Source organism: Furipterus horrens, unplaced genomic scaffold (genome assembly GCF_987537825.1).
Source record: "Furipterus horrens unplaced genomic scaffold, mFurHor1.1.pri manual_scaffold_7, whole genome shotgun sequence".
NCBI classification, from domain to species: Eukaryota; Metazoa; Chordata; class Mammalia; order Chiroptera; family Furipteridae; genus Furipterus; species Furipterus horrens.
This window is the reverse complement of record NW_028327177.1, coordinates 1107865-1124987: the sequence shown is the minus strand read 5'-3', so window position 1 is coordinate 1124987 and position 17123 is coordinate 1107865. Positions and strand designations below refer to the sequence as shown.

At 63.9% G+C, this 17123-nt stretch overlaps 1 protein-coding gene across 1 annotated transcript in view; it reads left to right on the top strand.

Annotated features, from left to right (window-relative positions):
* The window catches only part of ADGRB1 (adhesion G protein-coupled receptor B1), a 67750-nt gene extending 60255 nt beyond the window's left edge, over positions 1–7495 (top strand). Inside the window, exons 26-31 of the mRNA XM_090283309.1 lie at positions 1331–1426; positions 3079–3133; positions 4816–5507; positions 6013–6048; positions 6273–6377; positions 6717–7495. Coding sequence (XP_090139435.1) covers positions 1331–1426; positions 3079–3133; positions 4816–5507; positions 6013–6048; positions 6273–6377; positions 6717–6917 — 1185 coding nt within the window. The 3' untranslated portion in view covers positions 6918–7495. The remainder of the gene's footprint in view (positions 1–1330; positions 1427–3078; positions 3134–4815; positions 5508–6012; positions 6049–6272; positions 6378–6716) is intronic.
* The last annotated feature ends 9628 nt before the right edge of the window (positions 7496–17123 follow it).

Below are 17123 nucleotides of genomic sequence, written 5' to 3'. Positions count from 1 at the left end.
TGGCAGTGGGCGAGCAGATCCCGCGTCCCTGGAACCTCCTGGAAGACGGCAGAGAGATGCGTTCAAGCGCACGGATTCGGAAGGACAAAGAGGACGGGCATGAAGTGACAGCTACAAAGCCCGGGACGACAGGAATCGGAGCTCAGCCCAGCGCATGGCTGCAGTGGGAGGCCCAAGAGCTTCGGCAGGGGGGCTCCCAGGGACCCCGAGGGAAGGCCGGCAGGGCAGTCGCTGATCCCCATCTGTTAGGAAGCAGCTTCAATCCCCCCTGAACTGGCAGCGATGCCCCCACCCCCGGACACGGGCCTGGGGCGCCTCTGCCGTTGAAGATGCGGAGGCCATACATCGGGGGAACACGTGTGCTGACCTTGGTCACCCCGCCAGCCGCACTCCCTGGGTTCATACCTTCTGGGAAGATGGGAGCCCCCCTCTCCAGGGACTCCAACCACAGGGAAAGGCAGGATGCAGACCCCAAGTGTCTGTCATCAGAACGGCCTCTCTTGGTCCTGAGGGTTCCTTCTGAAGGACTTGAAAACGGCCTGCAACAAGAGCGAACAATCATCACAGGAAATGCCCACATGTCCCCTGTTCTGGCCCCTCATCGGTTTGTGTCCATGGTCCCGTGACAGCCCCTCTGTAGCCACAGCCCCGCACGGAGCAGCTGCCCCTGGATCGCAGCCCAGGCGGCCGCACACTGACGAGGCTCCCAGGCCGCGCTCGCCCTTGGTGGCCCAGCTCCCGTGGGACAGCAGCAGCAGGCTACAGAAGGCAACCTCAGAGGACAGAGCGCATAGGAATTAAAAACACGAAGGGGGACTGGGAAGCTGTGGATGGTGGGGTTGAGGCCATGGCCCACCAAGGACAGGGGGGGAGTTGGAAAACAAGGTGGATTTGGAAGGACTACCTGACTGTCGCCTTCGGAAGAGTCCTGGCCCCCAGGATGGAACATGCGGCTCGTCCTCCCACAGACCCTCGGCCCCACTGGGACACGTGGGGACGCTCAGGCAGGCGTCACCCAGGCGAGTGAGGGCCAGGCCCCTCGACAGGTCTGGACAGTCTGGGAAGGGGAGGCCGTGGTGACAAAGGGTAGGTTGGAGGTCAGACACCATGCAACCCTCCTCAGCCCGATGGCAGGTTCTTGCCGGCTCTGGCCAGGAGGGCCCTCAGCTCCCACTCAGGGACCTGGAGCACCACGTTTTGAGGTTCTCACCAAAGGGGCACAGAGACTCGGATGAGCCGCTGGGCCTGCATGGGGCACCCTCCCTCCTGGCACTGTGCCCAGTGCCCGAGGACGGGAGCTGCCACTGACCGCCGGTGCTCTCCTCCCCAGGTGCAGGACGCCGTGAAGTGCCGAGTGGTGGACCGCCAGGAGGAGGGCAACGGGGACTCGGGGGGCTCCTTCCAGAACGGCCACGCCCAGCTCATGGTAAGCTTGGGGCTGGGGCGCAGGCCGCCTCCGAGCCACCTCGTCCCAAAGCCTCGGCATGAGGAGCTCTGAGCCACTTGGAGGCTGGGGAAACAGGCTCCCCAGGGCAAAATCCCTGGTCGTGTCTGGGGACCGGCAGGTCAAGCTGAGGAGAGTCTGGGTGGGGCTGGGACGAGCAGTGTCCTCGGTCAGACACCACCCTCTGTGTCCCGGCCCTGTCTCAGCTCCTGTCCTCCCCCACGTCCCCCTTGGGACTGACTTGCAGGCCCTCCAGCCCCAGATGCTCTGCCTGCAAACCCCGGCCCTCTCCCGCTCACCTGTATGTTCCGCTGAGCGGCCGCCTCCCGGGGGGGCCTCCCCAAACCCACATCCTGTTGCCTGTTCCAGTGCCGGTGGTGCCCTGCATGCCTTCCCTGCAGTCATTGCGGCTGCTGTCCACCTGGGTGCCCCTGGTGGGTGGGGGGTACCCATCTGTCTTCGGGGTGCCTTGCCATTTCACAGTGTTGTCAGGATCCCAGGCAGGGACTCGGCAGGTGCTGGCGACATCCTGGGTGGGCTGCTGGTGCTCTGCGGGGCAAGGGCAGGGGCCGAGGTGGAGGGGGCCAGGTCCTGGACGCCTGTCACTGCTCCTGGCCTGACCTCTGACCTCAGACTTTGTGGCCTTTCTGCTAAAGGAACCTCCAGGTTTGAGATTAAGGCCCGACCATTCCCTGGGGCCATATTGCCCCTGGAGAAGGTCACACACAGGCCTGGGGTGGCTGAGCTGGATTCCCCGGCTCCTAGCCTGGGGTGGGGTGGGTGCTGCATGTGGCAGAGACCATGGCCACTGTCCAGGGGGCAGCTGATGCCTTCCCTGGCACTGGACATCTGAATCACAACCCTGCCCTGCCTCTCCCTGGCCGGCCAGCCTCCGTGTCCTCACCCCCCAGGCTGCAGCAAGGACTGAAGGTCCCCATGCCCCATTCTTCAGCAGGTGGTGGCCTGGACTGCAGGTGGCTCTGGTGCCCCAGTGGAGGGATGTGAGGGACAGCAAAGGGGGGGTCTCACTAGGGGGCAGGGGAGACTGAGGCCAGATGTCAAGGACAGGAGTGAGCTGCAGTGGGACCAGCCTCCCACTTTCCAGCTAATCTGTGAGTGCCCTGGAGAGAGAACGTGCTCACGTGTGCGTACACACGTGAACACAATGCACGCACGTGCACATATGTGTGAGGTGTGCAGGCATGCTAGCATTGTGTACATGCATGCGATGCACATGTGTGTCTGCACATGCACGTGGCATGCAGGTATGCCGTTGTGTGCGCACAGCGCACACCTATGCTCATGTGTGCACGTGCACCTGTGCACAAAGCACATGCATGCCCGCATGCACGTGTGTATGCAGGCCAGAGCATGCAGGTGTGGCTGCCTTTGAGAAGTTCACTTGGTGGGAACATGTCAGCACATGGGCACCTCTGAACGTGTGGACCCCCCCCTTGCCCTCAGGAGTATGCACACACACCACAGACACGCACAGGCACACGTGCGCGTACCAGGTGTGGCTGCAGCTGCAGCGTGGCCCTCCCCATCAGCCTCCAGGCAGCGTGGTGTCTGCGGCAGCCCGGCCCCGCCCACAGGCCCGCAGGCCCTCACCTGGCCCCGTCTCTGTCTTGCAGACCGACTTCGAGAAGGATGTGGATCTGGCCTGTAGATCAGGTGAGCGCCTGACAGGTGAGAGCGACAGGTGGCCTCGCCCGGGCCCACTGCTTTTCTTCTTTTCTTTGTACGTCTGTCTGTTCATTCGTCTGTCCTCATCCTACCCTGCCTCCCACAGCCCACCCAGGGGAGGGCACACTGCCCCTGACGGGCCCTCCCCTGGGTCTGGGCCTAACCCAGACCTTGCCGTGCACCAGTGCCCCCAGCCCCCCGTGTCCCTGGGGCTGCAGGCAGGGTCTGTGGGGCACAGGGCATCTGCACTGGTGGAGTTCTTAGCCCTGGACAGGATCTCCTGGGGCGCCCTGCTCGGCCCCACCCTCTCCCCATTGTGCCTCCGTCCTTAGCACCCACAGACACTTCCAGTCTTCGGCCTCCACCCTCTTTCCCGCAGGGACAGTGAGGCGGGGCATGCTCCATCCCCCCCCCCCACCTTCCCCTGTCACTCACCCCCACCTGCTCTCCCTCGAGGGCTCATGTTCCGTGTTGCCTTCATCTCTTCATTGCTAGTCCCACCATGGAGGAGGAGCGAGGTGAATTTTCAAGGGGGGCACATCAGTGGGAGCAGGAGGAAAGCAGGTAGAGAAACCCACTATTGAGCTTCCTGGAAGCAAGGGCAAGAAGGGAATTAATTGTCCAATAAAAGAAAGCCCCCGCCTCTCCAGTGTCATTGTTCTGTGAGCCAAGGGTCTGGGGAAGTGACAGGTGACTGTCTTTCCAGGCGGTCACCTACCCTCTAGTCTGTCAAATATTTGAAGAATACCTTCTCTACAGACAATCCCGGAGATTGACTGGGATAGCCCTGGGCGGGGAGTGTCAACTGCTGCCAGGTAGACCCAGGAGGGCTTCCTGGAGGAGCTGATCTGTAGATTAGAAAAGGAGCTGGAACCACCCCTGTCTTAATCTCATGTTATCTAGCCGATCTCCCTGGGAAGTGATCTCAAGACTTGGGACTCTGGGGGACGCAGCCCCGCCCTGTCGACTGGTCCTAGCCTCTGAGCCTCCATTTCCTTCCTCATCAGGAAGATGGCCCAGCCTGGCCCGTGGCCTCCTGAACGAGTGGCTGGTGGCTGTAGGTTTGAGAGTGGTTAGGAGGGCGTTTCACAAACACAGTCAAGCACTGCGTACAGGGAGCAGGGACCCTGTGTGGGCAGATACGGGGTGGGGTGGGCACTGGGCTGCCCGGAGGCTGTGTGCTGACGACGAGGGCCCGGGGCTGGACAAAGGTGTGGTGTGGGAGCCGGGCCACCTGGGCAGCAGGCTTCCTGAGGACGGGCCCCCGAGTGGGGCTGGGTGGGCAGCCACACCTGGCAGCTTTGGGCTTGTCAAGGGCCAGCCCAGGCTGAATTGACTGGTAGGATCGAGATGGGGAGGGGGGACATGCTGGAGCCCAGGTCAGAGGTCACGACAGCCCAATGCCCCTGCAGCTGAACGGAAGAGGGGGCGCTGGGCACCCAGGAACAGGCTGTCCTGCCCACATTGAGGAACTGTGTGCCTGCACTTCGGGTCCCCTCAGGGCCGTGAGAGGCCACCCAGCTTCTGGAAGGGCAGTGTGTGGGTAGCCATCTGTCCTCTGGTGGGGATGGACAGAGGGACACCCTGTGTCCCAGCCTCATGGGAAATTACCACACACAGGAGGGGGATGGGGCACATCCAGCGGGTCCTGGCCAGGCCACTCTGACCCCGCCCCTGTCCCTCAGTGCTGAACAAGGACATCGCAGCCTGCCGCACAGCCACCATCACAGGCACGCTCAAGCGGCCGCCGCAGTCCGAGGAGGAGAAGCTGAAGCTGGCCCACGCCAAAGTGCCGCCCCCCAACTTCAACAGCCTGCCGGCCAACGTGTCCAAGCTGCACGTGCATGGCTCGCCCCGCTGCCCGGGCGGCCCCCTGCCCGACTTCCCCAACCACTCGCTCACCCTCAAGAAGAGCCGGGCGCCCAAGTCCTCCTTCGTGGGTGATGGGGACATCTTCAAGAAGCTGGACTCGGAGCTGAGCCGGGCCCAGGAGAAGGCTCTGGACACCAGCTATGTGATCCTGCCCACGGCCTCGGCCACGCTGCGGCCCAAGCCCCCAGAGGAGCCCAAGTACAGCATCCACATCGACCAGATGCCCCAGACACGCCTCATCCACCTCAGCATGGCGCCCGACGCCAGCCTCTCTGCCCGCAGCCCACCCTCCCGCCAGCCCCCCGAGGCACCCCCCACCCAGCCCCCACCGCCCCCACCGCCGCCACCCCCACCCCCTCAGCAGCCTCTGCCCCCACCGCCCACCTTGGAGCCAGCGCCCCCCAGCCTGGGGGACCCCGGGGAGCCCACCGCCCACCCGGGGTCCAGCATGGGGCCAGGGACCAAGAATGAGAACGTCACCCCCTTGTCCGTAAGCTCCCTGGAGGTGAGAACCGCCTGGGGTGGGGGTCAGGGTCCTTAGCCAGTGTCAGGGAGGCCAGCACGCTGCCCCACCAGCCAAGAGAGTTCCGTTGGCCGGGCCTCGGACCTAGGTGTTCTCGCTCAGCCTAAGGGAAGTAGCATCCGCTGTTCTCCACACGGCCCCTGGCCCTGTGGGCCCTCAGGGTGTGGTCCCCGGAGGATGGTCTCCCCCATTGCAAAGGGTGCAAGGACCCAGAGCCTGCACCGGAACCCGCTGGGCCTAGCCCTTCTGTGGTTGGGCGGTCGCTCGTCAGCCCCGAAACCTGCAGTTGCCCCAAGCCCTGCTCAGCTGGTAGGATGTGGACTCAGAGACTGGGGGGTGGGCGCAGCCAGGCCCAGCACCCCAAGGGCAGGCACGGGGTCAGGGGGCTCCTGCTACCCCACCTTCAGGCAAGGAGAGGCCAGGACTTGGGGTCAGGGAGGCGTTAGGGACCTGCTCACACGTGTGCACAAACCCCTTCTCCCCACAGAGGCGGAAATCACGGTATGCAGAGCTGGACTTTGAGGTGGGTCCTCGTGTCCCTTCCCCCAAACACTTGGGGCCAGGTATGTTCTGAGCCTCTGGCCGGGCGGCTCAGGCTGGTCCAGCAGGCAAGGCAAGGCCTGGGGAGGAGGGCCCCACCCCGGCCTGGGAGGCCTGGTCCCCAGGAGTCGGCCCACAGCAGGCGGGCGGAGGGCAGGGCCGCCCCCCCAGGCTCCGGACTCCCGCCTGCCCATCCTCTCTCTGCAGAAAATCATGCACACACGGAAGCGGCACCAGGACATGTTCCAGGACCTGAACCGGAAGTTGCAGCACGCGGAGAAGGACAAGGAGGTGCTGGGTCCGGAGAGCAAGGTCCGGGGGTGGCAGGGCCTTGGGCGGCGGGGTGGGACCCCGCGGGGGTGGGGCCAGGCAGCAGAGGGCAGGCTTCTAGCCGAGACCTTCTCGTGCCTTCCTCCCACCCGCTTCACTTCCTTATTTGTCCAGCCTTGCCCTGGGGCGGGGTGAGCAGCCCGGGGCCTCCCGCTGGCCTCTCCTGCAGGCTACCCCAGGCCCTGAGCCAGGTGCGGGTGCAGCTCTTGTGCAGACCAGGCAGGGCTCTGCGTCCTGCTCGCAACTCCCTGCTCTGACCCCGTCTGCGCCCTCTCCTCCCTCCCTGTCTGTCTGCCCTCGTGCACCCCGCCTGGCGGCCAGCAGCCAGAGAAGCAGCAGACACCCAACAAGCGGCCCTGGGAGAGCCTCCGGAAAGCCCACGGGCCACCCGCGTGGGTGAAGAAGGAGCTGGAGCCGCTGCCGCCGTCGCCACTGGAGCTGCGGAGCGTGGAGTGGGAGAAGTCAGGCGCCACCATCCCGCTGGTGGGCCAGGACGTCATTGACCTCCAGACCGAGGTCTGAGCGGGCAGGTGGTGGCCACGCACCGGGCACGGAGGAGGGATGCCGCTCTGCCTGCTCCTGCCGCAGGACGGGCACCAATGCACTCGAGGGCGGCGGGCGAGGCCCGCGCCCCGGCCTCAGGGCACGCGGGCGGCAGCCAGGTGGAGGCCCGCAGTGCTGGGACCAGAGCCAGACGGGACAGGAGGTGGCAGCCCCAGGGGCACAGGGCTCCAGAGACCGGAAGGTGCCTCAGACTCTGCCCCTCGGACCCAGCCGCGGCGGTCGGACGGGCAGCGTGGACAATGGCCCGGCCGGGTGCGGCCAGCACCCTCAGGATGCCCGCCTGAGCCGCTGCAACGGAGGACCAGCCAGCTTGGCCCGGCCGGCCCGGCCCCGTTTTTTAGACGCCCCTCCGTCGGGAAGCAGCCAGCCCCCACGCCCTTCCAGGGCTCGGGCCCCCTCGACCCGGCAGGGAGCACAGCCCTCGCCCCTGCCTGCCCCTGGCAGGGCTAGAGGCCCACTCCGGGACGAAGCAGGGGTGGGGAATCTATTTTTTCTCTCCTTTTCTTTTCTTCAATAAAAAGAATTAAAAACCCACAGCTCCTCTGTGAGGCTCCGTCTGGGCATCACGAAGGCTGGGCTGGGCTCTGCTGACCAGCCTCGTCACTCTGCCCAGTGGAGGGCTGGGGAGGCCTGGCTGGCACCTGGGCTTCACGGTGCCCTGTGCGCTGCTCCGTGTTGGGGACCCCCAAAGTGGGCCATGGCCCCAGGCAGCCCTCATCTCCCAGGGGTGCTGTGAGGGACCACCCTGAAGCGGAGCCCAGGATGCTGGGGGCCCCTACACCTCTTCCCCTCCTCAGACTTCGAGGCTCATAGGGGCAGGCATCTGGCTCCTGGGGCCCTGGGGCATGGCCGGAGGGTCCCCCCGAGACAGGTGGAGGGCGTGGGGAGGCGAGAGGCACCGGCGGCTGGGATTCCTCCCTCCTTTCCCCTGGGGGGGCCCATATCCTCCAGAACCCCTGCCCCCTCTGCATCCCCTGTCCCACCCACCTCCCCCCTGGGACCCCCACTGTCAAAGAGGCAGGTGTGAGGGACCCACGTGAACACACCCACAGCTACGCCTACACCTGGTCCAGCCCCTGCTCACACCCCGGGGCCCCCACTCAGTTTCCGAGCAGGGCAGCCGCGCCGACGCGCTCGCGGGTCCTGCCACTTCTCCGCGCTTCCAGCAGGGGCAGCCCGAGCCTCTGCAGGGAGCCCAGCGGGGAGCAGGCGAGGCCCCGCCCAGGAGCCCCGGGGCCTTTGGAAGCCTAAGGCCTGGAGCGGAGGCCCCAGCCTGGCGAGGGCGGGGGCAGCGTCTGCAGGCCCCGGCGCAGGTCATTCAACAGGAACACAATGGGGATGACAAGGGAGGCGGGTGGGGCAGAGCGTCCGGCTGCCTGGCCTGGGGTCTCGGGACAACCTGCCCATCCCTGCTCAGGCCCCGTTCGGGGCTCAGCTCGTGGGAATCCCGCCCGTGTGGATGCATCTGTGACCCTCCTGCCCAGTCTCACCAGCAGGCGGAGCTGGGAGGGGGTGCGTGCTGCTGCCTCCTGAGTGAGCGGCCGGCCGCAGTGACCCTGTGGGAGGGGACAGCACAGTGGGCGGGGAGGGTGGCCTGCGGCCGCCGCAGCAGGAGGCGCTCAGAGACCACGCTTGCCAAGGGCCCAGCCCCAGCTCTGACCGCACCAAAAAGCCAAGACGTCTGGTGAGGTTGGCAGCCAGCCTGGCCCAGCCGCGGTGGTTCTAGTTCATCTGAACCCCTTGTGCCCCCCGGGATGTGCAACCTCACGCACACACTGTTCTTGCTCCAGCCCCGGGGGGTGGATGAGGGCTGCGGCCTTGCGGGCTTCTGCACCCCCGGCCCTTATAGGTGGGGCTGGAGGCCCCTTGGGACGGGAGGGCAGCTGGAGAAAGGCCTGATGGACGCAGCCCAGGGCAGCGGGCCAGGGTCTGGGAGGCTGTGCTCGTGCAGGGGTGACAGTGTAGGGTCCTGCCAGCTCCCCGACCTCCCTGTCCTGCTCACACCCAGTGCCCCGTGCAACAGGAAAACTAGAAAACAAAACAAAGCCCAGCACAAACAAGATAGACCCAAACCACACGCTCTGCCTGTAAGGGACAGGACTCAGCCTGGGAGCCGCTGGGGTCAGGCTCAGCGTGTGACAAGGGTTGGGGCTCAGTGAGACTAGGGTCAGGGGTCAGAGTGTGACCAGACTCCAGTTTTCCCTCAATCCTCATTTCTCCCTCCAAGAAGTCTGTGTCTTTCCGGGAGCGGCAACATCCTTTGTCCTGCCTGGGCCCCATGCTCACAGCTATTCAGTGCTCCATGACTGCCCAGCACAGTGACTAGTTACAGAGATTGCTGTCCCCTCCTTGGCTAGCAGTGCAGGAAGCCTACCAGGAAAGTTCCCACAAGATCTGTCAACACCCTTAAGCCCTGCTTGGGTATGCACTCCACCAGCACAGGTCACCATCCTCCTTGACCATCTGTGACCAATGAAGGTAAGACCACCTCCTCTGCCACCTTCTATTGCCCTGAGCAGCACCACCATGCCTTAGAGAGGCGGGACGATGCCCAGCCAAAGGTCATGGTGAGCGGGAGATCTTGGTGGTGATGCTGGTGGTGATGCTGGTGATGGTGGTGGTGGTGATGATGGTGGTGATGGTGATGGTGGTGGTGGTGGTGATGGTGGGGGGGGGAGTGATTTTGGTGCTGAGATGCCCACAACGGCAGCTACCATGCTGATGGTGGTGCTTCTGGGTTGAAATGAGGCTATCACCAGCTCAGCACCCAGTTCCTCACCCCCACAGAGTGGGAGCATCTGGAGGATGGGTGGATGACTCGATGGATGGAAGGAAGGAAAGATTCATAAGGACGATGACTAGAGTCTCTGTGTCACCTGGTGGGGGGGGGGGGTGCTGGCAGGACGGAGCACTTCATCAGCACCCACGGCCCTGAGATCTGGATGCAGCTCCTCCCCAAGGACTACTCTTGCCGCCGCCCACTGGGCCATTCTGTCACCCCCAGTGGGCTCCCCAGTGCTGCTGGCTCCTCCTGGCCTCACTCAAGATGGACAGACCCTCCAGCCCCCACCTGCCCAGGCCCCCACCTCCCCAGTGCCTGCATCCCACAGGGGCTTCTCCCCAGAGAGCAGCAAATCCAGTGTGTTTTGCATTCCAGGACTTGTTCCAGAACCTTCCATCGCTGGCAGTGCCCTTCCCAGCCCAGCACTCCCCAGTGCCAGCTCATGGTGGCCTCCTCCTGAACCAGGGCTGCCACTTCCCTGGGGCTTCCTGAGGGTCCTGGCATGAGGGCACCCTGTGCAGTTCCCTGAGGTGACAGGGCAGCTGGTGTCCCTCCTAGGAAGCCCAGAAACTGCCACCCACCCCCTCCTTGGCTATGCCCCTGCCCTTTCTGACAGGTGGTCTGGCCTGGCTGCCCTCCCCCCACCGGTGTCCTGCCTGGAGGCATGACTGAGGAGCTGCCCCAGACCTAGGGCTCAGTTTCCCTCTGAGGGAGCAGGCCAGGTGACTGAGACCCCTCCCGGTCTAACAGTCTGTGACTCCGCTCTTCTCCCGGCGTGGGGAGCAGCAGGCACCCCAAGCATTTTTTCAGGCCCTAAAAATAACCAGGAGGGTGGGGCATCTGTGCCCAAGCGGGCGAGTGTGCCAGTCTCTGCGGCAGGCGAGCGGAACCAGCTCCAAATAAGGCCTGAGCAGAGCCGGAAGCGAGGCAAGGTCTCCGCAAGCCAACCAGCAGCACTGCTGCCAAGCATCCCTCCTGGCGGGTACCCCCCGCCCCACCACACACACAGAGGGCCCTTGGCCGAGGGCAGGGGCAGGGCCAAGTCCTGGTAAGTCAGGCTCAGGCTAGATGACCAGGCCCCAGCTGGGGACAGCGGGGCCAGAAAGAGCACCTGGGACCCCAGAAGTAGGAACTATGGGACCTAAGATTCACTGGTCTAGAAACTTGTATTAACATGAGGCATCTTAAGATGAGTTCAGACCCCTCCCCAAATCCCAGGGACATGCAGGCAGGACCTCCCTAGGAGGGCAGGGTGAGCTTCCTACATGCCTTCTCCTGGCACCCCAACTCTGGCCTTTCAGTGAGATGGGGGGGTGAGGTCAGATCCCAGCCATCTGGGAAGGCAGGGGAGGTGTTATGGGCTCAATATGGCTCTCTGGGAACAGCATATGCACCCCACCCGGGGAGGCTGCACCCCCATTCCCTTCCTCCTCTCCGCCACCAGAACTTCCTTGAAAGGCAGATGGTGGGTGGGGTGGCCTGGAAGTAGGGGTTCTGGGACAGCTCGGCGGCCCGTGACCTCCGAGGCCCTGTCCGCTCCCTGGATTCCTCCTCCGCCAGCCCGCCCTGCCTCTGCCCTCCAGACCCCTTCCTGGCTCAGAGTCCCCCGTCCTTACAGGGGAAGCAGCTGACGGGCTGTTGAGTGGGTGAGAGTGTGGGTCTGGGGGGCCAGAACAGGAAAGAGGAGGGGTGGGAGGTGCTGGGGGCTGCTTCACGGGGGGGAGGGGAGAGACACAGCTTGGTGATGGGACGCAGAGCTGGCAGGGGAACCGGAGTAGGAATGTGCCCTCCCACCGGCCCCCACAGGCTTCCTGGAGGAGGGGACCCAGGTGAGCTGCCTAAACACCAGCTGGAGGCTGCTGGTGGCGTTCATGCCCGGCCAGGGCAGAGGACGAGGGTACAAGCAGGGGGCCCGTGGGGGGCCTGCCCTCAGCCCCCACCCCTGAGGGAACAGTCACCAGCAGGTCTGCGTGCTCCGAGGCTGTGGCGGGCGTGGGCTGTGATGTACATTTAGAAAGTTCCTCTCGGGATGGGGGCAGGAGCGGAGGCTGGGGGCCTGGACCAAGGCTGGCGCGTGGGAGGTTCTGGAAGCTGGGGAGGAGGGACCATGGGGCCCCATAAGGTCTGGGGACATCAAGGCCACGCCCAGAGGCTCTGGGCCTGGTGCCAGCAGGGGGGTTTCAGGTCCCCAACCAGTCAGGGCCAGGAGCAGGGGTTTGGGCCAGGGCGGGCCCAGGGGCTCCGTCACGTGTAATGGAGAAGAGTCACAGGACACAGCCCGACAGCAGCGAGCAGGGCGGCAGCCAGGGCTCCCCGGGCCACGCACTGGGACAGCTTGAGGACGTCTTCCAAGAAGTTCTGGTAGAACTTGCGGCTGGCAGAGCCGGCGGGGCAGCCTGCGTCGAGGGAGGGGAGGAAGGGCGGGGGCGGGGGCAAGGCCGGTCCCGGGACCTGCACTCACGGTTCCTGAAGACTTCCACGCCGCCTTCTTCAAGCAGCGGCAGAGGCTGCCGAAGTAGTCCTGCAGGGTCCCCGCCGCGGGGGGCGACGGGGGCAACGGGGGCAGGCACGGGGGCGACCTGGACAGGAGCCCAGAGCCCGGCCGATAGAAACACGCGTCCACCCTGCAGGCAGCCCACTGGGGCGTGTTGGGGGGGATCCGTGGTGCCGTGGCCTCGGGGCGGCACCTACCACCGAACTGCATGGCCTGCATGAGAACCGGTGGCATTTGCCAAAGTTGCTGTCCACCTGGCGGGGGCGGGGGAGACGGCACTCGGTGGCCTGGCTTTGCCTGAGGCCCCGCTGCAGCCCAGCACGGGGCGGGGTGGGGCTGGGGCTCTGCAGCTCCCTGGGTGAGAACAGAGAACCTGCTGCTCCAGGCGCGGGGACCGCAAACAGCATCAGGGCCTGCGTTAGTGCTGTCGCGGGGGTCAGTACCCCCAGAGCAGGGTGCACAAAGGTGAGGCGGGAGTGGCCCCAGGCAGCTGTGGACCCCGAGTTCTCGGGGACAGGGAAGGCTGTGACCCTGGCCGTGCTGAAAGTGGGGTGCGGAAGAGCGAGGCCTCCGCAGAAAACCTCGCCTGCCCTGAGAGGCTGCAGAGCAGGGCTCCCTCCCTCCCGCTCACTGAAGCCCTTCCCGAAGTTCCCGTCGGCCCACTGCGCCCCACAGGGTCAGGGGAGAGAGACCCCAGAGGGGAGGCTGGGAATGGCTGCCCCTCTGCCCAGGCAAGCTTAAGACCCGCCCTTCTCACACTGGGAAGCAAAGGCCCCAGAGGGGGAGCCAGGGCCGGGGCCGGGGCGCCCCACGGCTCAGTGGGCTGTAGGGAGGCAGCCAGGCTCGCTCACCGATGTCCAGTTCCTCCTCCTCCTCCACCTCAACCACACTGACCCCCCCTGCCCCTCCGTCCACAGCTCAGGCAGGGCCACCAGGACGGGCAGCCAGGCACAGAGGGCGATGAGGACCTGCCAGAGAACGGGGCCCTCCTCTGCCCTCGGCCTCCCTGGACGGTCCATCCTGGCCACTAGGGGGGTGGTGGGGCCTTGTCCCGGTGGGCAGACCGGAGCTGCACCGCCCGCGAGCCTGGGGGGGGGGGGGGGGCCTGCAGGTGTCCCTCCTCAGGGTCCCCAGCGCCCCCTCCCCTGGGGGACAGCACCCCCTCAACCATCCCAAGAGGGAACACCCTGCTCAGGCCCCCAGGAGTGCACACTCGTCGGCTAAGAACCCCACTTCCAGAAGTTCAGTTTGTGGAAAAAACGAGAAATGCATTAAAAATTCAGAAGGATTCTTCACGGCTTTAAAATAGCGGTCCATGTTCAAAAAATAGAGGAGGAATGAGTAAAAATCCTGGGTTTTGAAGACTATTTAACGATGCGGAAATTGCTCAGGATCCCACAGAGGATGAAAAAGGTCACATGATTCTAACTTAAAATTCAGACTTATCTCCAGGCGTTGGAGTTTTTTTCCTGTACCCTTTTCTAAAATGTCCAACTTGTGTGCAATGAGCGTGGATTCTTCTTATGGGTGGGGGACACCTTATTTAGAAGCAGAGATGATTTGAGGCTGAAAAGAAAGGCAAGAAAAACACAAGCCAGCCAGCATTACCTCCGGCTCTGGCGGGGGTGGGGGGGTGGGAGGGGGCTCCACGCAGTTCCGAGTCCGGAGGGCCTGATGGCTCGGGACCTGAGCAGAAGAGGGAAGGAGTCAGGCCTGCCACCTGGAGCAGGGGCTGGGAGGGGCTGGGGTGGGGGAGGTCGGGGGCCACAGCGCTCCAGCCTGCAGGGGAACTTGAAGGTGTGCTTCGGGCCTCTGAGGTCAGGGAGGCTGGCTGTCACAATGACCCAAAGACGGGTCTTACCGCCCCCCAGAAGGCTCCCTCGGCCTCAGCAGGCCTTAGTCTGGGGCTCCCTCTTCCGAGGTGTTCCTGAGTGCCAGCAGAAGGACCCTCAGGGAGGCAGGATGGGAAGGACACGGCCCTCTGAGTCCTGTTGTAGCCCAGGGCTCCCCACAATGGCTGTCACACCTGACTCAGGTGTTCCCTCACCACGTGGGGACTGAGCTAGGGAGCTCAGGAAAGGGAGAGGAGGCGGCCAAGGCAGCCTGGGTCCCTCGGGGCACACGACCGGGAGGGACCCAGACTCACCATCAGATAGACATTGAACAAGGCTGGCGCCCAGTGCAAACAGCCCCCTCCTGCCTGGGAGAATCGGGCAGGCTTCTTGGAGGAAGGGGCTTCACTCTCAGGCTTGAAGCATAGATGGGAGTTGGCTGTGAGAAATAAAGCTCACAATGAGCTGGGACACAGGACTTCAGCAGTAAACGAAGCAGTTGTTTATTCACGGATTTGCAAGTCCGGGCGCAGCCAAACAAAGGGCGTGCCGGAAGCTCAGAGGAGGCTGCTTTCACCCCAAGGCGAGTAACCCCCCTCCCTCCCCTTCCCCCTCCCCTCCGTTTTCCCTACTGGATTCTCCGGAGTCACAATCTAACTCGATTGACTAGACAAACTAAGGGTAGCAATCAGCTCATGCATAACTTTCCTTAACTTGTTGACCATGCATAGTTCCCAGGTGATAAGTATTCCATGTTGGGTGCCCCTCCCACTCCGTTAACTGACTGTTTCTCAGGTGGTAAATGTTCCTTAACTCTGACCATCTGTGTCTCCAGCCCCTCTTGAAACCTTTCTTAACCTGCTGACCACGTTTCTCTTTTACTGCTAATCATTTCTTATCAGTCTGAGAGTCGTTTTTCTTGGTCCTTCACACTGGCCAACTGACGGGAAAGAAAAGGTTCTGCCCTGGCTGGTGCGGCTCAGTGGGTTGAGTGCCGGCCTGCAAACCGGTAGGTCACGCGTTCAATTTCAGGTCAGGGCACAGGCCTGGGTTGCGGGCTGGGTCCCCACTTGGGGGTGGGGTGGGTGAGAGGCAATTGGTTGTTTCTCTCGCACATGGGTGTTTCTCTTCCTCTTCACCTCCCTTCCCCTCTTTCTAAAAATAAGTCTTTTAAAAAAGAAAAGGTTCCGCAGCAGAAGGAAGGACTTGGGAAGGATCTAGCAAGTCTCCGGGCAGGTGGGTGGGAGCCAGGGCGGCCAGGGATGGGGTGTGTTTGCAGGGGACCTGGGCAGGGAGTGGTTCCTGTGGTCTGCAAGGGTGGGGGAGCAGGTCAGTGTGCTTTTAAAACACAGGGTTCGGCGTTCAGGTTTTGTCCTTCGTCAGAAGGTGCCCTCTGAGGTTTCAAACCGCACAGTGGCCGAGAGGGCCTTTGGTTTTAGGAAGGGCAGAGGACGGTTCAAGGGATGACTGACGGGGAGGGGCAGTCTGAAGCCCCAGGCAAGCTTGCTTTCCTCCACCATCACTGTGACGTCCATGCGGCCCAGGCTGGGAGCAGAGCCTCCGTCCCCAGGCCGCACGCGGTGGCATTCTGTCCACAGGCCATCAGACCTGGCCTCGAGCTGCAAGGGCTCGGTGGGGGGGCTGGGGCACCTGCCGCAAGGCTGTCCCTGTCTCCCACCCCAGCGACTAGACGCTGCCCCATCGGCCCCACCTCTGCTGTCTTCCTCCTTCCAGAGCCCCAGCCAAAGGCCCTGGGGCTGGGCAGGGCCATCCAGGCTCCCGCAGCCCAGCAACCCCGAAGGCCGCCCTCCGGTGGGGGTCAGCCCGACAGGGCCCCTCCCACTCCAAGCTGGAGCTCTGATCTGCTCCTCCACCTTATACCTTGGGGCCTTGGGCAGATACAGAGCCCCTCTGTGCCTCGGCTTCCCCACCTGTAAAGTTGCCCCAGCTGCCTGTGATGGTAGCGATTAACTGGGCGTTTATTGGTAAAGAGGCTGAAACACCAGGCAGTGGAGATACCGTGAGGGGCGCAGCGTTCACACTCCCCGTAAGGCCTGGGAGGGCTGCGGGCAGGGGGCAGGGGCCGGGAGAGGATGCTGCCACTGTCCTCAGTTGGGGTCCGTGGTGTCTGAGGAGAGACGTGGGCAGAAGGAGCCAGGGAGCCCAGGCTGCAGGGAGGCGGGAAGGGAGGAGTAGTGGCGGCTCAGGAGGCTCCCCTTCCCTGCCACCCACACAGCTCAGTGGCCTCCAGGCACGGAGCTCCCAGCTGGGGGGTGTGGGGATGGGAGGCGGGCGGGGCTGCTGTCCCCAACCAGAGGAGCTCCCTTGGCTCCCCCCGCCCCACCCCCAGGCAATTTGAGAAAGGTCCAGGTGCTGCCATTGCAGAGATGGAGAGACAAGGTGGGAGGAGAGCCACCAAGCAACCAGCAAGGACTTGTCCGCAGGGAATCTGCACTGAGACCCATGTGACCGTGGCCTGCAGCTACTGTCACCTTCAGCCCGCTCTTGCTGTGAAAGCAGAGGCCCAGCTGGGGAAGTGGCTCCCGGTGCTGCAGGGGCAAGGACAGAGGCCCAGCTCCCCAGAGGTGGGAGGGACAGTGGCCAGGTCCCTGGGGCCAGCCCAAGGCTGCTGTGGTGGCCTTCCAGCAATGGCCATGCTGATGTCAGCTGGGGCCAGGATGGTGACAGCCTGGGAGGGGGTGACTGCAAAGAGAGGGGAGGGTCAGTGGCTCTGTCCCCAGGAACGATACTGATGGGATGTGCTTTCTGGTGACCACCTCCTCTGTGGACCTCCTGGTCTGGATCATGACGCCCCAAGGCCCCCGCTGATCCTGCCACACAAACACATACATGCACTCCCTGCCACACAGACACACATCCCAGAGCACAGACAAACAGGGGCCCCTGAAACCTGCCCACAGGGATGTTGTGGGTACCACAGCCTGGTTCCCATAGCAATGTCTAGATGGTGGGGGGAAGGGAGAAGCCTGAAAATGCAAGAGGCAGTAGTGGGGACCAACAAGTTCAAAAATGAGCATCCAGGGAGAAATCAAGGT